We start from the raw sequence: 18236 nt of genomic DNA, 5'->3' as shown, positions 1-18236 counted from the left end.
GTCCTGGAAATGTATGACATTTTTTGCCATTTGCCATATCAGAATCTAAAGGACGATGGGTAATCGCATTGTTCAGTTGGAGGTCACTGTTTGACCCCAAGTCTTTCAACAACAATAGAGTCACGTGACCGTGAAAATTCAGTAAAACTACGGATGAGACAAACCTAACTTTTACTCACTAAAATATCACTGTCATGGTAAAAACTTATTGATCAAAATAATCTTGAATATACATAGTTTTAACTCGTCAAAACTTACACATCAACCCAAAGACCTTTATTCTTTATTTTATCTTCGAACTTGAAGTTTGTGTGAAAATAAACGTATTTACACTTTTGGTATTTAGCTATATTTTGCCTCCGAATGACCTTATATCTACTCCGAATCACCTTTTGACGTCAGGCAACAATCACTTTTTAATTGTGACGTCAAATGTTTTGAATTATGATGTCAAATTTTACGGGAACCTGTGTGATTTTACGTAATGGCGGACAAATTTGCATGTGTAAATACGTCTATTGTCAAGGCTCCTGATCGAAAAACCTAAATATTTTCGAGGAAACTAAAAAATGATGGGCTGAATTTAAATTTAGTAATGCATCTCATTAAGACAAACACTCGCTATGAATATCTAGGCAATACAGTTTTGGATATGCAAACGTCAAGTTATGTTCAACACGAAGCGGTGGTTTTTTTGACGATTTGTGCAAGTGGTTATCTCCCCTTGATATCACCAGTCAGACCCACCAAAATGAATAAAAAGGATTTTTTTTTTACAAAAATCAAGAAGAAAATAGACATAATTTTGTCATGTGACCGTGACGTCATCAACGTTTTTTCATGGTTTACTCCGGTTTAAAATGGAATTTAGAATTAAATTATAAGAAATGACTAATATTTTTTCTGTCTATTCGAAATAACATAAAAAAATGTGGCGCACACTTTAAAATAACCCGCGGGTTATACACCTTATCGCTATTCCCGGCTGACCCGAGAATCTGTCCCGCTTGAACTTTTGACGTCATACAACAATCACTTTTCCATTGTGGCGTCAGATATTTTGTATTGTGACGTCAAAATTTTACGGGAACCTGTGTGATGTCCAATAATGGCGGACAAATAGCGATAAGGTGTATTCAGTGTACACCACATTTTTGATGTTATTTATTCATAGACAGAAAAAATATTACAGTCATTCCTTAAATACACCTTATCGCTAATCCCGCTTGACCCGAGAATCAGTCCCGCTCGAACTTTTGACGTCATACAACAATCACTTTTCCATTGTGGCGTCAGATATTTTCTATTATGACGTCAAAATTTTACGGGAACTTGTGTGATGTCCAGTAATGGCGGACAAATAGCGATAAGGTGTATAAAGTGGGACCAAGAGTCACAATTTAGTTTCTCCAAAGTAAAAAAGCCTTTTAACTCAAGCCTATGTTTCTTAGTTGAAAATATCATAAAGAAAAAGAATAAGTTTAACAAAAACATTGACAGAAATTCTTTAAAAAAATATACTTAAAATTATAAGTGACATAATTTTGACTTTAAAATCATTATTATTGTAAAGTTCAATTATTAGATTGGCTACCACAGCTACTGAGTAGCCCTTGCCAAATTTCTCAGGGTATTTTTAGATTATGAAAGTAAACTTAAAAAATAACAAAATGGGGCTTCTACTCTTCAGATTGCTGTATCAGCTGGTAAACATATTCATAAACAAAGTATTTATATTTTACCCTAATAATTGGATATCTATATCACAGATGAAAGTTGGTGGGACAAATCTTGTGCCTTTTACTTAATTATCAATGGATTGATAAATTTTACAAGATTAGTTTGCCATTTGAATAAATTCAATTTTGTTAGAAGACATAAGAACACATCTCTATGAATTAAATTTCTTGTTTGACTTTATAAGCTATTTTTTCACTTATTAATTACTGTGGCTTTTTTAGTACAGAGATAACCAAAAATGCAAGGTTTTCAACTTTTAACCTAAAATAAACTGACCTTTATTTCCTTTTTCATGGTTTTTCCTCCAGAAATTTTCATTAGATCTACAATGTATTTTCTATTGCTATTTTTTGTGTTTTTGTCCATCCATAGGCTATCATTAATTTGTCAGATTTGCTTCAATATTCTAAGACGTACCGTTTCATACGATGATCTTTGTTTTACCTTTTCAGTGTGTAAATTTTCACTATGCAGTGTATGCACTTGACCCTGACACATATTTTGTTAACGTTATATGACGTATGTTGAAATAGAAAACAATGTCACCGTCAATTTGTGTAGGGGATCAAGAAGGGTTTTAATTACTTTGAAATGGAGGTTTCGTATGGAATTGTGAAAAACAACAACTTTTAATCACAATTACATTCATATTTCTAATAAAATCAGTATTTAGAGTACTTTGGAAACAGGTACAATGAAAAGAGGATGAAAATTCACTGTTTCAAACTAGAAATGCAGCCAAAACCAGCTACAAATTGACATTACTTGTGGTCACTAAAATTGTTGTATTAGAGTAAAAAAAGATGGCTTCATAATTGTGTAGAAATTTGAAATAGGTTACCCGGTTTCATTTAAGATTTTTACCGTTCTTTTCCGTATTTGGATACACAAACGTCAAGTTATTTAAATTCGATGTTTTTGGCGAACAAAAAAGATGGCTGATAATTTTTAGAACGGACAGGATAAAGATATAGCAAATAAAAGTTATTTTGGGCAATGTTTCTATGTCGTATTGAAACTATATTGCTCGCCGATTGATTTCGCGGACTTTTTAACGTCACCGACGACTGTAGCGCCACCTAATTGATTCCCCCTGCTATTGTTGCTGATAGAGCTTGACGACAACGGACGTTTCCAAGGACTTGCTTTCCATCTGGTTCGTACACCAAAATGATTATTGGATCAATTTCCATGGTTTAAAACGTTTTAAACCAATCACAACGTTTTGGTGTACGCTTTTGAAAATATAACCCAGAATGCATTAGATTCTGAAAGGGCGAATTGGGCGTTAAGCAAGCAACAATCAATCGATCAATATTGTACTAAAGTCGAGCTCGTTTTTTTTTCACGAGATCAAAGTGGAAGTAGTTGTTGTTTCTAGTCGTATTGTGTTAAAATCTTAAATAATTCCACCAAAAAAAAAATTGTTTCCATTCTGTTCAAAGTGTCCATGTTTTATTAGCACCACTGGACGTTAAGCAACCAACAATCAGTCAATCTTTATTAGCATATAAATGCCATAGAAATGATACGCAATCTAACAATAAAGCATTATTATGTTTATTAATTATGTATACGTGTATAATTTGCAAACTCTTAATTGACGAAAATATCTTTAATTATAGCAAATAACTGACTTTACAAAGAAAACAGTAACTATCAAAGTTATTACAATCCTGTCACTTCAAAATCACATGACATACATAGTGCTTAATCCAGGACTACGATTTAATTTAATAGAAGATTTTTCAAGAACTTTTATTGGGTTAAGTAGTTACAGTAAGTACGTTTAACTTAGTAATTTTGTTCTATAATTATTTTACGCATTATATGGCACGTCTCGACAATTAATGTACGTACAGCTAAAGCGAAACTTTTATCCAGGAAAGGTCAGACACATAATCCTTGAGGTTTTTTTTTCAAAATAAATTAAATTTCGTGAATTAATATTTCTTATGAATAATTTTTTAAGGTTGACATTTGATGTATTGGTGATGATCTTTGATATTAGTTAAATTTTGGCTAAATTAACATATTAAATTATCATAAACTTTTAATTTTGGCGGAAGCGGAATGGATTTGCTTGTGTACATTGTACATTAGTTCAAAACTAAGCAAGTCTCCTAGATAGTGAATGAATACCTAGATATGATAAGGTTTCCCTGTGTCCGTTACAATACCGATAGGGTTACGATTATTTAATTACTCGCAACAGAGCAGCCATAGAGTGATTCACCCGGGTACATTTAATGCATTGAATCGTTAAGAATAAAATACAAGTACGTTTAAGCTTACTAATTCGATAATAAAAAATCTATTTTTATAAGACAAATTGAAAGAAAACCATAAATCATGAAAATGTCATTTTAAGTCGTCAAGATAGACGAGGATCTGGATGGGTGGTCCCTCATTTCTTTATTCTATTTAGACAGAAGACATGTTTAAACTGAAATACTTGTATGAAATGAAGTGAATTTATTTTGACATGAATGTGAGAGAAAGTCATTCTTCGTTTTATCAGGAAATTTGTTTCATGGGAGGAAACGAAGTTATTATATATACATAGTTGATTTCATATCATAATCTCAAAAAGATATTCAAGTGTTACCTCTTGCTGCGCGCGCACTCTGACTGGCCATGAATGTAAGAGAAATTCCATCTTTGTTGTCAGGAATTTTTTTTCAAGGGAAGGAACGAAGTCCTTTTACATACATAAACAATTAAGATGTGCTCCATTGGAACTAATCCCACATTTAAAGTAATTGGATGGAATGGTAACCATGTCGGTAGTGTAGCGCAAACATGGTTAATTTTTTAATCTACGAGTTATTGGAATGAATCGTAACCCTCTGTGATTGAAATTTGTCCATTGTGTGTAAAGGGACGGAATTGTAATCCTCCGTTACTGCGACTGTTCCAATGAGTGTAAAGGGACGGAATCGCAACCATCCGTCACTGTGACTGTACCATACAGTGTAAAGGGACAGAACTGTAACCCTCCTTGACATCGACTACCCCATTGGGTGTGTTGGGACGGCACTATAACCATTGGGAACTTCGACTGTTCCGTTTGGTGTAAAGGGACGGCCTGTAACCCTCCGTGACTTCGACTGTTCCATTAGGTATGAGACGGAATCGGAACCCTCCGTCACTGCGACTGTTCCATTGGGTGTAATTGGACGGAACTGCAACTCTCCGCGACTTCGACTGTGCGTTGGGTGTAAAGGGACGGATCTGTAACCCTCCATGACTGCGAATGTTCCATTCGGTGTAAAGGGACGCAATGCAATCCTCCATGACTTCGACTGTTCCGTTGGGTGTACGTACGGAACTGTAACCCTCCGTAACTGCGACTGTTCCATTGGGTGTTTAGTGACGGAACTTTAACCTCGACTGTTCCATTTGGGTGTTTTGGGACGTAATTGTAACCCTTCGTGACTGCGACTGTTCCTTACTAGACCATAGGGTGTAAAGGGCCGGAACTGTAACCCTCCTTGACTGAGACTGTTCCGTTAGGTGAAAAGGGTCTGAACAGCTGTAACCTCGACTGTTCCATCGGGTGTAAAGGGACGGAACTGTAACCCTTGGTGACGTCGACGTTTCCGTTGGGTGTAAAAGGACGGAACTGAAACCCTCTGTGACTGCGACTGTTCAATTGGGTGTAAAGAGTCGAAACAGCAACCCTCCGTTTCTTCGACTGTTCCGTTGGGTGTAAAGGAACGGAACTGTAACCCTCCGTGACTGTGACTGTTCCATTGGGCGTAAAGAGACGGAACTGTAACCCTTCTTGACTTCGACTGTTCCATTGGTTGTAAAGGGACGGAACTGCAAACCTCCTTGACTGCAACTTTTCCATTAGGTGTAAAGGGACGGAACTACAACCTTCCATGACTTTGACTGTTCCATTTGGGGTAAAGTGACGCAACTGTAACCTCGTCTGTTCCATTTGGGTGTATAGGGACGTAACTGTAACCCTCCGTGACTACGAGTGTTCCTTGTGGTGTAAAGGGACGGAACTGTAACCCTCCGTGACTGAGACTGTTCCGTTGGGTGAAAAGGGACGGAACTGTAACCTCGACTGTTCCATTTGGGTGTAAAGGGACGTAACTGTAACCCTCCGTGACTGCGACTGCTCCATTTGGGTGATAAGGAACAGAACTGTAATCCTCCGTGACTGCGATTGTTCCGTTGGGTGTAAAGGGACGGAACTGTAACCCTGTCTGGAGAGTAGCGGTCTCGTATCTACAGAAAACCCTTTCCCTGTTCAGTTCAGATCATTTGATACATTTCTAAATTCTTAGCATTTTTAATATTTATTGTTGTAATAATTCGAAATATAACTCCAACATACCAAAGAAGGACAAACACAATTTTTTAATGAAAACTATAGAAAGAAATGCAGTTGTCCCGCTTTGATTAAATGTCGTATAAAAATTTACAAAATAAAATTTAAATTTAGATTTCTTATTCTGAGATGTGATATATACAGCAATGATAAATTCAATTCAATTCAATTCAATATTTTATTGCCATATAAACTTTACAGTTTGTGACATATAACAAAACAAATGAAGACAATAACTAAGTAACTCAATATATATATACAGGTTCAAGTAAATATTAAAGGGTCCCCCGTCCTCAGTTCTATTGACTTTTTAATAAAGGATCATAGTTTATTCACTTGTGTTGGTGTTGATTGGTTAAGTATATATATATAACTTTGTCATTGTCAGTGAGATTAGCAAATGAATTATCTTTTATGATAATGCAATTAAAATATGCTAAACTAATATTAGAATTGTGAGAATGAAAGTAAATGGGAACCACAATGCCTGATAAAAAAGCGAAGAATCTTCAACCACCTTTAAAGAATCTGTAGTTAAAAATAATGAAAGAGAAAATAAATATTGCAAGTACAGTATCATTGTGCAGAACAAAGTGTTATTTCAAATTATAAACGTACTTTTTTTTTTATTTTCGCAAAACATTGCGCTCAAGCCGATGCTAGGGGCCGTCTGATTTTGTGTCATGTATAATGGATATCATATATCCTTTGTTTTTTCTAATGTATTAAAAACTATTTGAATTGAATAATGTTGTATGTCAAGGAATCAGTAATGTCAACCACACATTTCAAAAATTGAAAAATTATGAGAGGAAAATAAGAATTATATAAGAATTTAATGAGTATAAACTTCCACTAATTAATGTATATTTGATAAATGAAAATTACCGTTGTTAAAGGTTGCATTGATAATATTCAGCGGGACAGATTTTATGTCAATAAACCTTGATTTCTGTGTAAATTACTGTTAATGGTCAATCTTAATTTATTATGACCAGACAAAAACATTCCAATTAGTTGGACAAATATCTTTCACCATTGTTTGTACAAAGATATTATATAGGAATGAATCTTTTATCTCATCAACTAAATACAAAGTTACAGAGAACTGAACATTTATATAAATCACAAGTCATAATGTAATAGTATACAGTGTATTCGTCATCAATGTCAGTTGAGTCACAAAGTTAGCACACAGTATTGTCTCTTGAAAGACCATGCCATCTTCCTGTTGTAACTGGTAATCGGTGACTAACACATCTTAATTCGCACACTGTATTAAAATGGTTAGTTGACAAAATATTAAACTATTTCTCTAACTTGGTTTCTTTCTTAAAAAGTTCTAAAATATAACCATTTTGGTGATGCATCTTTCGGACTTTTATTATTACATCTAATTGTCATCTCTTGCTAAAATTTTCCATGTACTTATCTTTTGGTTTAAATGCATGTTTCAACTAATACAATAACGGATTTCATATCTATATGCCACAGACAGTTTTAACAGATTTATTTTCAGAGTAAAAATGAATTACTTAATCCAAAGTTATATCTTCATCAGTATGTGTGTACGTGTTTCTTCAAAAATCGTCTTTTGTTCATTTTCACAATTCGTTAAAATACAAACGTGTAGAAAAATAGCATGTACAATACCAGTTTGCATTTCTCATATCTACAAATTCAAGCAATCGGATATATGTAATATGTTTACAGAATAAAGAATGATATATGGGAAAAAAATAAAGAATAGAGAAAAATGTACCAAAAAAAAAGAAAAGAGAAAAATGTATCAAAAAAATAAAAAATAGAGAATAATGTGGTGTTAAAATATAAAGAATAGAGAAATATGGGCAAAAAGTATAAAGAATAGAGAAATATGGGCAAAAAGTATAAAGAATAGAGAAAAATGCCAGAAATGAAGGAACCTCATTCAGACCCTCATATGTCACTGTTCATTTGATTAGCGACAATGGACATTTGTATCCTGTTAGTTTTGCCATTACTGGGTTTGGATCAAAGAACACCTCAATATATTTTATTTTCATATCTGACGTCACTTCCGCTATACATGAACCAACCATTTCAATTTTCTCTCCTGTTGGTTTCTGGTCTTTATATGGACCAGTCCAGTTTGTCCAATGTCGCCATGTAAAACTAACCTTTGGTGGACCTGCAGTGTACAACATTATATATTGATTAATAAAAAATGAGACAGCTCCAGAAATAAAACGAATTTAAAAATATGAAGCTATTAATAGTTTATGGCAAACCATGCGTATAAAGAGAATGAAATAAATTTAAAAATGTGCACCGAGTATCATTACGGTAGAAATTTTGCATTTTGCTCGTTCTTGTGTGTTAATGAAGGAAAACATCTGTAATTTAAAACTAACCAAAGATACCAGGCTTATAATTTTGTACTCAAGACGCGCGTTACGTCTAAATATAGGTGTCCCGATTTCCTACGTATCATTTCCGGTTGGTACGTAACACAACCGTTAGTGTTGTTTTGGACGTATCATGTAATGCATGAGATTATTATATTCATCATTATAAAATTACAGAAATCAAATTGCTTATCAGCAAAATCTGGCTTAACTTTTAATTTGATTGTGATTTTACCGTTTCTAGAACACTTTCTTTGTAATTCTAAATATTATTATTTAGTTAGTGCACAAGTGCATGAATCAAACAGACCTTTCACGATCTTGAGACTGTCTTTAAATTCTAAATATAGATTTGAGTTTGTGTTTGTTTAATGTGTTGTTTCTGTTTTGTTTATATATATATATATATATATAACAGAAGAATATTTTCTCATGATAAAACAGAATAATTAAAATACTACAGTACCTATGAAAAACTTATATTAAACGAGAAAAAGGCACCCTTCTCATGTTTTTTTTTTATCAACAACTGAAGTTATTTTTTTAAAAATGCATTCTAAAAAAGTAAACCGAAAAATATTGGAAAATAAATATTTTTACGACTATACTGTCGATGAAAAAAACATCAATGTCTAGAATTGTTGAAAAAAAACAAGAACAATTGTCATATAATTATAGTAAATTGTTTCCCTTAGCTACGAGATATAAAAGAACATATCCGAATAGTGAATTATCATGTCTGGGATCAAATGTGTATCGAATAGTTTTTACTTTCATTTGGCTCGAATAAATACCTGAGAAAACTTCGAGAACTTCCCAGGGAAATCCTTCTGGAAACGCTTCTTTGAAGAGGGCATGTGACGAATCGTGTGTTTCTTGAGATACATCTATAAACGGTGATTCCAATAACATCATGTTGTAGTTCCCTAGCTCTACATTGTCTTCTCCTGTGAACTTTTTACCTCCATTAACTTGGAAATAAAAATCACCATCTTTTGATATCGTTTTCCAGTCCTGTTAAAAAACGATACTTGTTACGGAAGTTTTCAAAAGTTTTATAATCTTCTAGCAAAAAGGGAACACACACTTATTAAACACGTGATCTCTTTAAAAAGTAAAATCTCATTTAATTTCTTGACAAACAAGTATAACACTGAATATCAGTATACGTAGATATCATGTATTAATATATCTGATTGAATTTTCAATATATATATAATTTAATATTGGATGTTACACGTCTTTTAATTGGCTGAAAGTTTTTTATCTATCAGCTCATAGACATAATTTTGTCATGTGACCGTGACGTCATCAACGTTTTTTCATGATTTTCTACTTAAAAATAGAATTTAGAATTGAATTATAAGGACTGACTGCAATATTTATTCTGTTCATTCGAAATAACCTCAAAAGTGTGGTGCACACTTTTGAATAACCAGCTACGCGGGTTATTCAGTGTGCACCACATTTTTTTTATGTTAATTCTTCATAGACATAAACAAATATTACAGTCATTCCTTAAGTATATAAGAGAGCGTTAAATTGATAAATCAAATTATTTTTTCTGAATTGAAATTGAATACTTCATATATTACATTGGGCAATGGTCGTGTGTTTTCTGCGCTGTTGAAGTTGCTCTAGGAAATTTACTCTGCGGTAAAACATCAGATTATTTGAGTGAAGGACGACATTGTTTTCTACATGTGAATTATTCTGAGCTTGAACACATCTGTAAATCAGAAAAATAGATCAAATAGATGTGTTTCAATTATGAATATTTTATTTTAAGAAACAGTGATATTTAAGCTAATAAAAGTAAAATCTTGAAAGTTAGAAATATGTTACAGTACATCATTGACAAAATAATAGACACATATTATATACGCAAGTGTTTATCGTAATGTATGATTCTCTATGAATCATCTACAACAAAAAATAATAATAAAAATATTAATATCAATATTATTATAATTGTATCCTTCTGTGTAGCTTCTTTTTTCATAACTCGTAAACACAGTAGGTATAGACGTGTCCGGCTGAGATCGTTTTTTTCTTTCGAGTGAATCGGTCCACTCTTTTCGAGTGTAGATCCGGTTTTTTCGAGTGATATTACATGCGATCCGACCGATTTACTGCTATTTCGCAAGTATATTAGTTCAACGATATGCATGACTGTTCATCTTGTTATGAATACTATAATATTTTGAGCACAAACTACGCACAGTTTCCTTGAATTTTACTTAAAATTCAGCGCTTTACATTGTCGTGTTTTTTCGAGAGCAATATTTAAAACGTTCAGGGTTTTTAACAAACGGTCCGGGTTTTTCAAAGAAAATGTGATTAAGACAGACAGCATTCTTTTTACTTAGAATTAACTTTTTTAGTTAATTTAGTGGAGAACAATATTATATTTCCCCAATAAGTCACAAAGCATATCGTATTGTTGTTTAAATTTAACCATTTCGATTTAATGCTAATTTTCTGTACTGAAAACATTTTACAATAACCTTGCAGTATAAAGATATAAAAGAAATCGTTTGAGTCCTTTTTAAAACGGTATTTAGAACGCGGACTCATAATCTTAACAATTTCTTTTAATGCAACCTTTGTTTTTACAGTCAATAATATTTTTGCGATTGATATATATGTGACCCGCCATGACATTAATTTTCCTGGCTTATGGAGGTAGAACGTCATTGATAGAAAAACATCGTTAAAATATTAGAAACTTTATGTGAAATTTCGTATGGGGGCACACACGTTTATTTCTAACTAATAATTAATGTTTTCGATGCTTTTTACCATTGCATATGAAATTTATAAAATGTAAAGCTTTTAGCTAAAGCAAGCGAACTAATCAAAAACTTCAAAAAATTTTGGGGCCCTTTTTTAGTTTACTATGCGGTATGGATTTTGCTCAATATTGAAAGCCGTACGGTGACCTATAGTTGTTAACTTCTACGTCATTTGGTCTCTGCATGATGGAGAGTTTTTTTTTCACAGGCAATCATACCGCATCTTCTTATTTTTATAAAGTCATAGCCACTTAAAATGTAATACCCCCTCCCATTATATATTATTTTCAACGCTTTTGTCCACATAAATTTGTCAAGAACTGTAAAATAGTGTAGGTTCCATAAGAATACAAGCTTCTTAAATGGATTTATTTAAAGAAATGAAATGTTTGTATCTCTACTAGAAACAGTCGGTTGGTATGGTAAAACGACCGACGTGAATATATGCGATGTACAATTACTCCATAGATAAGTAAACAGAAAAAGTATTTATCATAAAATTCCAAAAATGTCGTAAAATAGGTGCATCGTTGATTTAAAACATGTTAGTAATTAACTCCTAGTTGCAGTTCAGGGATTTTGAAAAGAGTGGAGTACCATAACATCGTAAGGATTGGCATTTGAAAACAAAGTTTATGCATTTACCATAATTATATGTAGATGCGGCCAAGCACCCCCAAAATCTAAAAGAAAAGAAATGAATTCAAAAATCCGCCTCTGAATTCATAAGTTGAAGCCCGGTAAAACTAATATATGAATTGAAAGTAAATCAATCATTTACATATTTATAATTGTTTTCAGATGGTTCCTTCAATTTCTTCGAAGATCCTATATAAGTTCTGAAGAAGTTTTACGTTATCATTTGAAGTGAAAAATATTTGAATCTACATGTAAAATTGATAGAAAAAAACTAGATTCTCTGCTCTATAGATTTTTATAAATATAGTCTAAAATATATCCCTAATAAATTTCACCGTATCTAATGCATATATGAGAACAACTACTTATAAACTGTTACGCTTCGCATAATTAATGTGGTGTAAAGACACGCATCATAAATATAAGTTAAAAGACAATTTAAAAAATAATTCTAAAAGCTTTTTTTGACAAATATTATACTAACTTCATTTCAACATGTTAAAATAACATTTTCTAAAAGAGAGTTAAGAACTGTTTGTATTGTAGTAAATTTAATTCATTTGAAACTTGTATTCAAATATGCTGTTGGAGATTACTAAGCCTCAATGAAATACAAAAATTTTGTATTTTATAAATTAGTGCCTTCGATATTAATAAAAAGTCGTCATCGAAAAGTCTCATTATGCTAATATTCAAAAAGACTCGTTTCACTGTCATTACAACACATAATAACTTGACAGAGAGTTTTGTTTCAGTATGTTATAGATAAATATATAAAAAGACAATTTTAGACAAGGTTCCCTCATAATTCTGGAAACATCGTGGCTAGTCACATATAATGCACGGCGTTTTTCTCACAATAACGTTCTACCTCTATAAGCCTGGAAATGTCATAACGGGTCACATATTACAGTGGGGAATCCTTAAGTGAGTTTTAAAAATAGGGTTAAGAAAATTAAGTAAATGCAGCAAAAAATCCGAAAAAATCAATATAAACACATATATTCTACTAAAAGAGGCATCCCTTAAAAAAGAAGTCAATAATAAAAACCAAAAAAAAAACACACTTAGTCCGCCAAAGTTCTATTACCCATTTACAATACTATTTTAAATTTAAAGGAATATTTGATAAAAAAAAAATTTAAACAACACATTATAAATTTTCTGCGTCCGAAGCGTTTTTTTTTAATTTTCCTTCAGTCGAATATTTGAAAGCCAGGGATGTATCAGAACCGAAACAGTTGAAGCGCTACACCCCCTAAAGGTACCTAAATATAGCCAAATCCATCTAATGTTCAACTTTACCGGAGTTTCTTTACAATTTTTACATTAATTTTATAAATGGACAATTTAAGATGATAAATTGTTGGTTACTTAACGTCCAGTGGTAAATATTTCAGGCATGTTCAGGACGAGAACAAATTTAGAATAAATACGAAAGGCATGTCCTGTAATAGAGGCCGCTCGGAATGAAGGTTGAGAAATTTAGACTACCACCTGAAAATGATATATAGGATAGGGACAGAAATGTTGCATTGCAACAGGCCACATACGGACCCCTTAAAGAGTTTTTGCAAGGCTTCTTAACGTGAAAAGAGCGTGGCATCTTTTACACGCCCCTCCTGGCCGGACGTGGCTGTGTACTTGTACATCCCGCACAGCCAAACGGATGCCCAACTTTGGCAAGGGTTTTACTGCCAGTCGGAAAAGGACCTAGTAAGTGATCATATTTCTATTCAAACGTCCCCCTTGCAGGCAAACAATTTTAGAAAGGTTTGTTATGAATCATGTCAGTACCGAAGTTCTGACTATTGAGCTGAAAAAAAGCTCGGGGACTTATACAAAGTATTAATACGATCCTTTCGAGAAAAAAAAAACGAAATACGTATAGAATACGCGTACAACTCACAAATATACATTGTCATTTTTTTTTTTGGAAAGGAAGCTATGACGATGCGTTATTTCATACATACGCTTGATCAGACTCCTCTTCACAGTAGGAGCATTTGCGTGTTTGTTTTTTATGTTGTGTTTTGTGTACTGTAGTCTTGTCGTCGTTTTTCGTTGTTTTTTTTTTTTTTGCACTGGCATTGTCAGTTTGTATTCGACTTTGAGTTTGAATATCACTTTAGTATCTTTCGCCTCCATCTTTTTAATCCCGCTCGTCTAATAAAATAGGCAATTAAGTTTAATGATGACTATCAACTGTATGTTTTTGGTCTAATGAATGCGAAATATCGTTACGTAAATTTTCCATACATTCATTTGCACTTTATATAAACTAATAAATTATATAAAAAAACTTTTTCGATGGATCATGTATTTCTAAATTATCACATAAAAGATTGATTTATGAGACAAATATTAGAAATTTTAAAATATGAATCCTTCAATGTAATTCACGTACATGTTGTATTAAGACACGAATTTATAAGAATTGTTGAGTGGGGTTTTACACATAAGATGTTAATAACCAAGCGTTACAAGGCGAACACATTTCGAAATAAGTATGAATTATTTTACTTTTGACTGGTTTTAACACCAGGAACAATTCTTTCAAGACCCGAAAACTCCAATTAAGCTCCCCATATAAAAAAATGCGGAATAATTGCCCATAAGACAACTATCCAACAGAGACCATATGACGTAGATGTCAGCAATTGTACATAAAAGTCACATTGCGACCTTCAACAATGAGCAAAACCGATATCCTATAGTAAGATGTAAAAGGACCTGACATGACCACATGTGAAACAATTCAAATAAGAAAAACCAATGGCCTGTTTTCTGTACAAAAGAATAAACGAAAAAAAAACCAAATTTATGATAGACAGCAACCAATGACAACCAAGTTATCTCATTGGCACTCATACCACATCTTCTTATTTCTATTAAAGACACAAAGCACAAAGTGCCGGTCTAAGATAACTCTCAGTTATTATTGTTATACAATTTTAAAGTATTTATAATGCCTTTTATCTAGTTCTATATTGCAGATTATAGTGTAAAACATGTAGAACCACGACAAAAGGTGTATATTTTCAAAAGTCATATATCGATACTGAGTTGAATTTTATATCTTTCCTGTAAATTTCGAATATTAGATTTGAAGATCAGTTCATTCCGAAAATGGGAGTGAGACTCGGAGGCATTATATGGAATTATTTTCGTTTAAATATCGGACTTCATATCAATTACTTGAACTTTATCTAAATTGGACAAGTATGGAGTAAGCACTTGTTATGAACCGCAATATTTGACATTATCAAATTAAAAGCTAGCACTTATTTATAAAATAGTTTCTTTAAGGATGTTGGCTACTCTTGTTTTTGACTTTTTGTCAGATATTCGGAATCGTTTAGTTTTATCCATGTAATGCCAATAAAAAATTTGTCCGCTAATCCCTACTTTCCTTTTCATAATTTTATAACATATAGTTTAAAAGTCCATTTTTGAAAATCTTTTATAATCCATGTTATTTTTTCATTGTTTTTGAAAGAAAAAAATGTTAAATGAATGAACAATCTAGAGAGAACTATTTTCCGCCAATTTTTCAATTCATTATATCTCAAAAACAAGACACGGACCTATAATTTTTTTTCTAATGTTTAAGTTCCCTTATTTATATTCTATCAATTTACAACAGTAATTTAAAAAGCTTGTTTTTTTTTTTAAACAGAGGAGCGAACATCCTTATTATCACTTTTACACAATAAAATTGACAAATAGCTGCTAAAGTCGTGTAGGCTTTTTACAGCTTTTTTTGAATTAGCAACAAATACAAGTTTTGAAAAAGGCCATTTCACAAGATTTTTGCCGCAATCGTTATATTCGAGCAGTCAACATGCGTTGTTTTTGTGGTCGTTTAAGCCTTTAGATGCTATAGCTAATACGTGTATGTATCATCACTTCAATTATTTTTGGCCGTCTGAAGAAAACAAATGGTCATTTAAAAATAAGGAAATGTGGTATAATTGCTATTCTAACATGACGTTCTTCAAACGCTTTGAGTACACAACCGTGGTAAAATATGAATATATTGTTTGGGCTGTTCCGATCGTACTCCCGCGTCATATGCTTTTTTATGAATGAGCTACCCGACGTCATAGAACGATGACGTAAGAATATAAGCATTTTGCGGGAAAATACACGCTTGTGAAACCGAAAATCATCACAACAAGGAAACTTAAACAAACGATGCTAAAATGTGTTATATAAGTCATTTTTTGTATACATATAAGACATATAAGTAAAATTATCATTTAGATTCATCCAAATCTATCTAAGTATGTTATTGTAAATAGTTTAAGCATGTCATTTATTCAGTTTGCCCCCGTCTTTTACGTCAATTTAATAGTGCGTTTATTCATGGGAACGGCAAATAATGCCTTCATCTAGAGCGCTTCGATCCAAAACAATTGCCGTATTTAGAATCGAAATAATTCATGGGGGCTTGAACATATCGTGATTTTACCACGGGTTGTCCCTTTATGCCGATATTTTACCCCTCGCTATCGCTCAGGGTAAAATATTTGTCATAAAGGGCCAACCCGTGGTAAAATCACGATATATTCAAGTCCCCATGAATTATTTCTTAAGTGAAGCAACTATCAACGAGATATCAAAGGACGTTACATGGGTATATGAACTGGTAATAAAACAACGAATAGTGAACTATCAGCAACTATATAAAGAATACGGAATAATGTGGTGCAAAAGTATAAAGAATAATTGTTGAAAATAAAAGAATTAGGTAATACAATAAGGATTATATGTTGTCCTATAATATACGCCTTCGCATTATATTTTCATTATTTAACGTTTTTAAGCTGAAATTTTCATTTTATTTAATGCTCGGATGGCACATTGACCGTAAAAACAAAAAACAAAAAACAAATAAAGTTGAAAATAAAAAAATAATAAATAGCAAAATAAGTATAAAGAACATATCAGAAATAAACAGAAATAGAAAATAATGTCCCGAGGTCATATATTATAGGACTATGATTACATGCAGAAATGAATGATGTACAACATTAAAGAAAATTTTAGTAGGTAAACCAATCTTATGAGAACTTTACAGAATAATAATCAATATTTTAAAGATAAAGACAACTGCTCTAAAATTTAAAGAATACAGAAATTACGAACCCCTCTCCCGGCCACCATACAAATGGTGACTATGAATTTAATATGGTTACAATGTAAGTTAACACTACCTTAAGATCAGATTTGTGTGAACTTTCCATCTCCCAGGATTTCACTAAATTTTCCACCGTTTTCTCCAAAGATCCAGTTGGGTGATTCTTACTTTTCTCACGCATGTATTTGTTGTTTACCACAGTGTAGTCCGGTTTTCCATGTCTCCATGTTGTATTAGGATCATCCATTCCAAACCTTACTGGAAATTCGTTTTGTTCCATTTCAAAGTTTTGTAACAATTTCACTATAAAAGAAAATTTAAAATAACATTAATTTGTCATTAATGTTTTGATACTTTAGCCCTTTTCTCGAGTGAACATGCACTGAACTTTACACGTGAATAAACGCACGTATTTGGAATCATATATAGTTTTGACATATTGCATTAAATGTAGACAAAATTACATAAATAAAATCTTTGTGGTAACTTCATGAATAAATATGTTTTAAATAAAATAGTATTAAACCTTCTCTTACTCCAAATTTAAATGTTCTATAAAAATATAGAACACCCTTTAAGTAGATGAAGACAGCATGATAAATAATTAAAGCACCAAGGGCGCTATAGGCAGTTAATTTAAAAAAACCGAGGCAAACGTGGCAGAAGTTAAGATGAATATTGTGGAAGAATTGGTTTAGTTATTTATCTCAGCTGTTTCAAGTATCAAAAAATGTTTGTACCTTAATGTTTCCGCTATCCAATCCTACTATTTTCAAAAGTTATTTCTAATTTATTTTAAATATGTTTCCTTTGAAATGAGCCATACATGAAAAGTTTTATAGTCCCAGAAATTACTGAAAAAATAATTCAAGTAAATTCAACCTAGACTTATTATCTGCATCAGTTAAATTTTATAATAAACAAGAAATAATTGTAACAGGATGCTGTAACGAAGTCTCCCAAACAAAGCTCCTATAATTCGTCATTCCCATGGTCGCCTGACATTGGGTAGAGTTCAGTACAAATTGGTTTGGTCTAGTAAAGTGATATGCATATGTGACGCCTTGGAGTTTGACCCTGTATGTCATTCAAATCTTCTTGAAATGACAGGAATATATATGGTTTAGGGTTGCGGATCTCGACCGTTTACAAGTTCTCAAAACTTAGGAACAGCAAATGATAATAAC

General features: G+C 32.4%; 1 protein-coding gene across 2 annotated transcripts in view; it reads right to left on the bottom strand.

The window, feature by feature from the left end:
* Positions 1–6249: 6249 nt before the first annotated feature.
* Positions 6250–18236, bottom strand: part of LOC127703941 (uncharacterized) — a 40315-nt gene continuing 28328 nt past the window's right edge. For both annotated transcript variants that reach the window (XM_052207980.1, XM_052207979.1), the window contains exons 3-5: positions 17126–17352; positions 9267–9486; positions 6250–8255 (exon numbers count right to left, since the gene is read on the bottom strand). In XM_052207980.1, coding sequence (XP_052063940.1) covers positions 8038–8255; positions 9267–9486; positions 17126–17329 — 642 coding nt within the window. In that variant the 5' untranslated portion in view covers positions 17330–17352 and the 3' untranslated portion in view covers positions 6250–8037. The remainder of the gene's footprint in view (positions 8256–9266; positions 9487–17125; positions 17353–18236) is intronic.

Source organism: Mytilus californianus, unplaced genomic scaffold (genome assembly GCF_021869535.1).
Source record: "Mytilus californianus isolate M0D057914Y unplaced genomic scaffold, xbMytCali1.0.p SCAF_57, whole genome shotgun sequence".
Taxonomy (NCBI): Eukaryota; Metazoa; Mollusca; class Bivalvia; order Mytilida; family Mytilidae; genus Mytilus; species Mytilus californianus.
This window is presented reverse-complemented; position numbering and strand designations above follow the sequence as displayed.